At 43.1% G+C, this 9,915-nt stretch overlaps 1 protein-coding gene across 4 annotated transcripts in view; it reads left to right on the top strand.

The window, feature by feature from the left end:
• Nucleotides 1-9,915, top strand: part of hecw1 (HECT, C2 and WW domain containing E3 ubiquitin protein ligase 1) — a 67,693-nt gene that overhangs the window by 25,206 nt on the left and 32,572 nt on the right. For all 4 annotated transcript variants that reach the window (XM_015399245.1, XM_015399246.1, XM_015399244.1 and 1 more), the window contains 4 exons: nt 1,178-1,320; nt 1,417-1,517; nt 3,050-3,894; nt 7,167-7,743. In XM_015399245.1, the coding sequence (XP_015254731.1) occupies nt 1,178-1,320; nt 1,417-1,517; nt 3,050-3,894; nt 7,167-7,743 (1,666 nt within the window). The remainder of the gene's footprint in view (nt 1-1,177; nt 1,321-1,416; nt 1,518-3,049; nt 3,895-7,166; nt 7,744-9,915) is intronic.

Below are 9,915 nucleotides of genomic sequence, written 5' to 3'. Positions count from 1 at the left end.
GATAGATAGATAGATAGATAGATAGATAGATAGATAGATAGATAGATAGATAGATAGATAGATAGATAGATAGATAGATAGATAGATAGAGAGAGAGAGAGAGAGAGAGAGAGAGAGAGAGAGAGAGAGAGAGAGAGAGAGACCAACTCTTCTAAAAACATAACCTCCTTGGCAGAGGAAATAAAATGTGTTTGATATTTTTTGTGTGCTGTGGGAAGTACAATATAAAGGGCAGATTTTAATAGAACTAAAGAAAGCGGCAGAAAGTAAAAGGTAACTTTATTGAATTATTAATGTCAGAGCAGCTTTTAAAAGTCTCTGAGTTAAACACATGATAGACAAACATCCCAAAAACATCGGACATCTGGGTTTGGGTTGTAAGTCTCCACCACCATGGGACTTGCTTCTGCCTAAACCATGCGGTTTCATTGTAAAGTGTGAGCTGTAGCTGCATGCAACGATTGAAAAAAAATCATTCAGTGTATACCCAGCTTTACATGCGTAAAATATCCCGGATCTGATCTAAACCTTGGTACGCTGGAAACTGAAGACGGAATCTGTTTAAATGGCACTAAATGAAAGCATCCGATCAGGATGTATACATGGTATACATGTACCAGAATCAGATTATATGAAATCATTTGAGCATGTGTTTAATGTCATGCTGATGTTACACACATGTTAATTTTTTTTCTCCAAAGATCTGAATGGGCGAGTACAAGGGCACCAATCAGAAAATCCCGGATTTAGATGAAACCTATTTGATCTGATCAGAAATTTGATCTGAGTATTTGGCTATTGAAGGTATATTGTGAATCATAACAGTTGTCATAACATAAACTGGTATATGAGGCTTTTTAATGATTGGTGATCTCCCAGAGAACAGCAATTAGTGCACCGCTGGTTTGAATCTGTACATAGGCCCATTCAGGAGTTAAAATAAAACTTATTTTTAAAACTCTGTTCAGGCGTTGCCTGAATTGGGTCTGAAAGGTTAAAACCACCATAGATTCAGAATTATTATTTATACCCTCTGCATTATAAAAAACTGCATTTCAGTCTGACAACACCATACTGATGATATTTAAAAGAGCCTTGCAGGAGCTTGATTTAGAACCCCTGCCATTCTGGCTGTTTGTGGTCCAACCCTCTTTCCTCTCTCCATCTGCCCCTGCAGAGGTTTAACTTTGTGTCTCTGCCCACGGATGTCCTGGAGATTGAGGTGAAGGACAAGTTTGCAAAGAGTAGGCCAATCATCAAGCGTTTCCTGGGGAAGCTGTCCGTCCCCGTCCAGAGGCTTCTGGAAAAACATGCTATTGGGTAAATGTTAGAGCTTTGAATCTGAATGTTTCTGCTTGGACTGGACTTTTTATATCTTCCATCTTTGTTCTCCTCCAACACTCCTGTGTGTAACAGAGACCGGGTGGTGAGTTACTCGCTGGGCCGCAGGCTGCCGACAGATCACGTCTGTGGCCAGCTGCTGTTCCGCTTTGAGCTGACCTCCTCCATTCATCCAGGTATGCTCTGCTACATCAATTCAATTCAGTTTATTTCTATAGCGCCAATTCACAACACATGTCATCTCAAGGCTCTTTACAGTTCACCAGCTCATACAGTCAAATTTCATCAGTTGATTGCATCAACTCATTGACTGATGGTTCTTGGCTCTAGTGTTGGTTTGATTTAGGATTCAAAACGCCTGTAAGCTTTCCGATCAGCCTCCATCTTATTCACCTGACTATATAACCAGCTCTCAGATCTGTCTCTAGTGCCAGATTATTAACAGCCATTGGTGAGTTGAATCCACCGAGGTAATGATGGGCCCTTGGCTGGTCCCCTACAATTCCTTTTTATACATCAATCTTTGTACTAAAATATGGTGGAGAAGCATCAATTCAATTCAGTTTATTTCTGGAGTGCCAAATCACAACACGTCATCTCAAGGCCCTTACCATTCACCAGATCATACAGTCAAATTGATTCAAAGTTTTCTATCTAATGAAAACCAGTCGATGCATCGACTCATTGACTCGAAAACAATCCCTCACACTAAGCATGCTTGTAGCGACAGTGGAGAGGAAAAACTCCCTTTGAACAGGAAGAAACCTCCAGCAGAACCAGGCTCAGTGTAAGCTGCCATCAGAGAAACAGGACTACACTGAAAAAGAGTCCAATCTCGAACATCTATCAACATAGGTGTTGATGGCAGCAGCACAGCTGATATTTCTCTCCAGGATGGATTGACGGTCTTCTGCCTGTCACATGACAGCAGATTTTGATAGAAATTTTAATCTTACTCAGTCCAGAGAGTTTGCTTAGAGTTACAGAAGGCAGCGCTTACAATCCAGACTCATCTGATTGAAGTGGCCCCGAATCCCAGTTAAAGAAGCATTTTATACAACTCCAGTATGCCACATACTTAGATCAAGGACACCGCTCTCATTCCTTTCCCAAATATTTGCCACGTGCACAATGTATAACGGTATCTCCGGACAGAGAAACTGTCTTAATTTGAGAAACTACTTGGGAAAACATTAGTTCTGACACGCAACAGGCAGGTATTATTAGCGTTTAACAGACTCACACATCATCAATAGAAATAATCCTAACACTTTACTAAACATTAAAGAAAACACCTAATTTCAGTGATTGTTTGAAATTATAGTTCAGGCGCTCCATCCACCTGGTTTACATTAATTAATATATACATATTTATGTGCGACACAATCCAACAAGAAATTCATTCAAACTCAGTATCATTATTTTTATCATTCATCATTTCATAATTGTTTTGGTATTGCTTTTGTCAATTTATTTTTCCTAGCAGATTATTATTTTCTTTAATGGAAGGGCAAGTAAACTTTCAATACATCTATATCTATGAATAAATGTTTAAATATGTATATGGAAGTTAATATATAATATTGTCTGGGGAATATCAGCTGCTGCTATGGAACATTTTGAACTATCCTCCGGGTGTTTTTATCGGTGTCCTTTAAAACTTCAGCTTCTAAATGAGGATTTGAATAACTTTGAATTTTGTTCCCAGATGATGAGGAGGTTTCCCTGGTGATGGAGCCAGCCTGCAATGCGGAGGGGCCTCCTGCAGAAGAGAACCATGATGAAGACACTCTAAGTGTGGGCCCAGATATGCCTGATATCCCCCTGGATGCTCCTCCTGACGCTGACATCTCAGCGCCAGCAGCCCAGACCGACAAGGAAGCGCCTCCTGCTGAGCAGCAGGAAGGCAGCGAAGCTGCACAGGGGGAGGAAGGAGGGGCGGAGGGCGGGGACACGGTGAGGGGTGAAGCCTCACTGCCTGCGGCGGAGCAGAAGGGAGGGGGCTCCCCTGAACAGCAGGAGGATAAAGAAGAAGAGGAGCAGAGAAGGGAACCAGCTCCTCAAGCCGAGAAGGAGAGTGAAGAGGCTGGTGGTGCAGCCCAGCCTGAGTCTGAGGCAAATGAAGGAGCTGCTGCTGCTTTAGAAGCTCCCTCTGAGCAGGGGGCCCCTCCACAGGAGGACCCTGAACCAGCAGCCCAGCAGGAGGTCACCGAAGAAGGAGAAACCAGCTCCAAACCCAGCTCCTGCCAGTCGCTATTCTCAAACTGCAGCTCTCAAACCCCATCAAAGCGTAAAACCCGGCCCTGCTCTCTGCCGGTGTCGGAGCTGGAGACGGTGATCGCCTCGGCCTGCGGGGAGCCAGAGACGCCACGATCCCATTACATCCGGATTCATCACCTCCTCCACAGCCTCCCCTCAGCCAGACCCCCCAGCCAGGAGGAGGAGGGGGAGTTAACCTCAGGGGCTACGTCACCAACCCTGAAAGGAGGCTCCAAGGAGGAGGAAGGGCAGGAGGAGGAGGAGGAGGAGGATACGACTCGATCTCCATCTCAGGTGAAAATACTCACAGTGAAAGAATAGAAAAGCTGAACAAACCAGCATACGGATCAGGATGATTAGTTGGTATTGATACTAATATATAGCATTAAAACAATCAATGAAAACTGCCTTTGAGAATGTATATTAGTAAATTGAAAAAAAAAAACTCCACTTTAATTAATCGGTTAGTATTATACCCCCTACTTAAATGTATTTTTTCAATCTTAATGTCAGAATGGCAAAGTACTACAAAAAAACTATGTGACTATGAGGTGAGCAACAATGTGAAAACCAGCAAGTATGGGCATTCAGCTGTTTTTAGGTGATATCCGTAAAATAAATCTAGCACAGAGTTGTATTAAGTAACTGGACTACTTTTTACAAATCTGTAAAAATATTGACAAATTCAGTTTGACTGAAGCAGGAATGGACGTGAAGTTTTTTAGAAGACGTTTCGCCTCTTAACCTTGAGGCCTCTGAAAAACTTAGCAGAATTTTCAACCAGCACCAGGGTCCGTGTGCACTTCAAACCCAGCAACAGCCTGAGACTGGTTCACCCAGGAATAAGGCCGACCATGTGTTTTACACCATTCAGAATAGTGAAAATTGCACAGACCTGTACTTTGGAGAGACCAAGCAACCGCTACACAGGTGGATGGCTCAACACAGGAGGGCCAACTCCTCAGGACAGGACTCAGCTGTTCCCCGACAACTGAAAGCTAAAAGACTCTGGTTTGAGGACAACAGCATCCACACTCTGGCCAAGGAAGAAAAATGGTTTGAGAGAGGGGTTAAGGAAAACTTTCTTACCCTGGAAAAGCCATCTCTCAACAGAAGAGGCGGTCTTAAGGTCTGGTTATCCTCCTGCAGCAGTGAGTCACAGTGAGCTTTATGCAGATATTGATTTATGCCCAATTTTAAAGCGTGGTGAGAAAGTGGGGGCAAGTTTGAGCGACAACGGAGGGACATGAGAGTGAAAAAGAGCGGGAATCCAGGTGAAAAAGGGTCCCAGCATTCTCACATACGTCGCTCTTCTAGCTGGTCCATCTTCACCAGTCGATTTCCTCAATCAAAACAAACAAAACAAGCCGGTAAGGTACCAAACAGGAAATACGGAAAGTGTAGGGCGGATGTAGATTTGACCAATCAGAGGCCTTCTGTCTGCTCCACTGTCTGCGGTCACCTACAATTTTGGATAGGTGCAGCAGAGTGTCTGCGGAGTGAGGGGGAAATCTGCATTAACGGCGACACACACACAGACGACCTGGTTTCTGAGTATAAATCAGAACCTTTCACCTACTTAAAAAAGCACTTCCAGAAACAAAACCCAGAAGATTCACCTGTCACCTGCTCTCACCTGACTCACACTTCAATGAGGCATGTGACTGAAACCACTCTGATGAGGGAGTTAACGACCCATCAGAAACCCCTAACGACCATTACCACCCCGTCTGTGACCTCCATAGCCAATCCAGTAGGAGGGAAGAGAGCCATCTTTTGCCCCCCCAATCCCTTTGTTCCACCTGCAGTACATTAATCTCAATGCTCCTCACCGCTAGTTAGAACAGAAGAAGCCTCTTGGATTAGAGGTGAAACGTCTTCTAGACGATATCACGTCCAGTTGCCTGAACTGAAATAGTCAATACATTTTTCTGATGTTTGAAAGTTTTTTGGAAGGGGATATGGACAAGTATAACACCTCCTGGCGACGTCTCCTGGCGACGTCTTAACATTTAACAGCTCTTGTTCTGTACTGCTTGGTCTCAATCGCTAATTTTACTAGTGCTAACCAAAGATTGGTATGAGCAGATATTTAGCCTACCCGTCTGGAATTTTGATGCGCATCATAGTACTAACCTTTGGTAAGCATTAGAAACTTTTTTGTTTATCCTTTGCTAATTTCAATTCAGTTTCAATTCAGTTTATTTCTATAGCACCAATTCACAACACATATCATCTCAAGGCACTTTACAGTTCACCAGATCATACAGTCAAATGATTCAATGTTTTCTCTCTAAGGAAAACCAGTTGATTGCATCGTCTCCTTGACCCAAATGCAATCCCTCACACTAAGCATGCTTGTAGTGACAGTGGAGAGGAAAAACTTTTAACAGGAAGAAACCTGTTGATGGCAGCAGCAAAGCTGATTTTTCTGTCCAGGATGGAGTCACAGCCAAACAGGAACAGACCAGATGAAGCTACTATGAGAAAAAGCAGAGAGAGCAGAATGTGAATGAAGCAGAATGATGAACTAGGGGTCCCTATGTCCTCCAGCAGTCTAAGCCTATAGCAGCATAACTATAGAGATAGCTCAGGATAACCTGAGCCACTCTAACTATAAGCTTTATCAAAAAGGAAAGTTTTAAGCCTAGCCTTAAAAGTAGACAGGGTGTCTGCCTCACTGACTAAAACTGGTAGTTGGTTCCACAGGAGAGGAGCCTGATAACTAAAAGATCTGCCTCCCATTCTACTTTTAGAAATTCTCCTGTCTTTGTTTCTGTCTTTTTTTCAAGTTACAAGCAGTTTACATAATGAAGTTCACTATCATTACAGCCTTGCTCTCCAAACACAACAGAGAAGCTGCTCCTCCATGCAGCATGACTAAATGGGCACTATATTTTAAACAAAATTTATTTTTGTTTACACTTGTGTATACTAAATGACAAAATAAATCTGTCTTTCTAAATCTATATAATAGTTTAAGGAGTTAATCAAATGTTTATATTTGCATAAAAATAAAGGTAATTTAGCTTCCTTGTCTACATTTAATATGGTAAATGGCCTCATTACCCCATTCACGCACACACTCACTGATGGTGGCAAAGTACAATGTAGCTGCCCTGGGGCTCACTGTCATAAGCGAGGCTGCCATGTATTGGCACCACTGGACCCATCCTCAGTAGGCAATGCAGGGGAAGTTTCTTGCCCAAGGACACAATGGCACTGAAAGCCAGAGGAGGGTCTTGAACCATCAACCCTCCGATTGCAGGGTAAACTCCTGCAACCAATGCCACTGTACAGTATACAATCTCTGACTAAATCGCTTCGCCTTTCTGCTGTAGCGTGCCTCTGCTCTGGCAGTAAGAATGAACAGGAGTTTGGTGGATGGTGGAAACATTGAAACATACATTATCAATCAGATGGAACAAAATGTAATCAAATTAATCATAACATAAATATATAACACAAGTCAGTTATTTCTTTACAACTGTTTAATGACTATACCTCTTGGAGGTATTTTGTCTATACAATATAATGCCTGCAGCCTACGTCTCTGTTCCCTGCAGGTCCCAGAATGCCCTGGCCCATGCTGCCGGCGATCTCTGCCACGCAGCCTTTCCATTGAGCGTCTGTCAGAGCTGAACCAGCTCCTGGAAGGTGAAGCAGGACAGGGAGGACGGCCAGCAGTTAGAAGGACCTCTCCATCCTGCCTGGATAGTGAGGAGGGGGATTCCAATCTCAGTGGAGGTCGCAGGGTTTGCGGCAGCAGCCACAGACCTCCCGGCGAAAATGAATGCGAGTTCTGCGACACGTCCTGCTACAGCACGTCCTGCTACAGCACTTCCTGTTACAGCACGTCCTGCTACAGCAACTCAGGCTATGAGGGGAGGGGCCGCTTCTGTAGCCACAATCGCCTGTCCTCGGTGGACAGTAACCGGCTTTCCGGCAGCACCGTCTTCTCGTCTCAGGATGAAGAAGAAGATGAGGAGAGCGCCTTCGAGTCTGTCCTCAACCCTGTCCAGCCAGACGGTCAGGATGGAGGCGGGGCAGGGAGTGAGAGGAGGATAGGCAGATGGAAAGAGATCAGAAGGGAGGAGCAAGGAGAGCCAGCGGTGGCTGGGCCCAGTGACAAAAACTGCATTGGTGAGACTAAACATTTTTTCTTATTTAAAGTGCGCATGGTGTCTGCCTCACGGACTAAAACTGGTAGTTGGTTCCACAGTAGAGGAGCCTGATAACTAAGGCCACGTTCACACTGCAGGCCTTGATGCTCAATTCCGTTTTTTTGCGAAATCCGAATTTTTTACGTTGCCGTTCATATTCCCAAATATATGCGACTTGTATGTGATCTCCTGTGTGAACTGCAGTCATACAACGCAAGTGTCCCGCATGCGCAGTAGAGGACGCAATGACGTCACAGGCCAGCGTGCTCTTTTTTTCCGGAAGTAAACATGGATGGTAGTGCCGGCGTGCATCTAGCGGTCTTTTCCAACAATAAAAACACAATCTTTTCAATATGGTTAAACGTAAATGCTGCTCTCCACATCATCATCCATGATTGCTGTTTTTCTTGCCGTTTCTGCGTAGCAATACGCATAATAGTGACGTTTGTCGGCTATTAATGACGTTTAAGTCAGATGAATCCGACCTGGCCGTTCACACACAGGTCGCATTTGAAAAGATCAGATTCGTATCGGATTCAGGACCACAGAGCCAAGTGGCCTGGGTCGGATTGGAAAAAATCGGATCTGTGTTGTTCAGACAGCCATGAAAAGATCAGATTCAGGTCGCATGTGGACCAAAAAATCGGATTTGGGTCACTTCAGGCTGCAGGATGATCCAGAGGGCGAAGTCAAGAGGCAGATCCAGGTTCAGTCACAATAGAATTCAACAGAATCAGCGCAAAGATCATGACACAGATTCTGCATATTCATGGAATAAATTCACCAAAATGTCTGTTCAAAATAAAACAGTTCTTTACCAAAAACTAAACTACTAAACAAAGAAGAAGGGAAACCATGGTTGAAAACCATATCAAAGTTTAGTAAGGATTTTGTGTTGATAAAGTTTATCTTGAAGAAACTGGGATGTGATCAAATTAGCTCTCCACTATTTTAGAGCAATGTGGATGAGACATGACAACAGATTTTGACAGAAATTGTAATCTTACTCAGATCAGAGAAGTTGCTTTCAGTTACAGAAGGCAGTGCTTACCAACTCACATCTCACTGAAGTGGCCTCGAATCCCAGTTAAAGAAGCATTTTATACAACTCCAGTATGCAACATTATCACATCATTACATCCATACATCATACAGGTTAGTAAATGAGGAGACATCCATGACTCCAGCATTATCAAAATATTACACTTTGTTCTTAAATCAAGGACACTGCTGTAATTCCATTCCCAAATCTTTGCCACATACATATTTAAAGGTGACTTTGTATCCTAACTGTACTAAATAGTTAAACTACTTGGGTAACATTAGTTCTGACACACAAAAGGCAGGTAATATTAGGATTTAACAGACTCACACATCATTAGTAATACCAATAGTAATACTTAGCCTGATAAACCAGACTAACTGTGAGATTAAATGTGTAATTTAGTCTGACCCTGATGAATGAGACATCAGAAGATTGTTGATGAGAACAACTCGTTTTTCAAACCGCTGTCTGTGCCTATTGGCCAATGCTCTGACCAATGAGCACAACTGACTGTGGCGTAGTAAGTGCGACAGAAAGCTGGTGTTTAAACTAGTAAACAAAAAGCCTGTTGGTAAAATGCCTTAAAAATGAATGAGCGTAGAGCCTCTTCCTGCTTACGTTTCAACGAAAACCCCAAGTCTAATTCTTGCAAAACTGATTCCAAGCTGAGTCAAAGGAGAACTGTTTAATAGTTTTTGCCATCTTCCTTGTTGTGCTTTCTCCAGCGTTGTGCAGTTTGTCGTCACGCCCTCAAAACCCCGCCCACTTTGCATCCAGACAATCAAAACACAGCTCTGCGTTGTGATTGGCCCGCCAGTTCTAGGGCCTGGGGCATTGTTCGAGGCTAGACCACTGGCAGGAAAAAATTTGTTTGGTCGCTGGCGGGTGGGGCTAGTTTACTAGGCTAACAAATCCGAACAAAAAGTAAATAAATAATAAAATGGAAGAAATCAGCAAACTTACTCTCAACCCCTTTTTAAGCTTAATTTCTGGGTTGAATTTTAAAAAATTTTCCTTAATAATTGTCCTTACTATTCAACGATAATTAAATAAAATTCCTCCATATTTTCTATGAAATATTTACTAAAACTTCTATCAAAGTGCTTG

The sequence above is a fragment of the Cyprinodon variegatus genome, unplaced genomic scaffold, assembly GCF_000732505.1.
Source record: "Cyprinodon variegatus isolate N-32 unplaced genomic scaffold, C_variegatus-1.0 Scaffold999, whole genome shotgun sequence".
NCBI classification, from domain to species: Eukaryota; Metazoa; Chordata; class Actinopteri; order Cyprinodontiformes; family Cyprinodontidae; genus Cyprinodon; species Cyprinodon variegatus.
The sequence above is the reverse complement of the archived record's forward strand: the minus strand, read 5'-3'. Positions and strand labels throughout refer to the sequence as shown.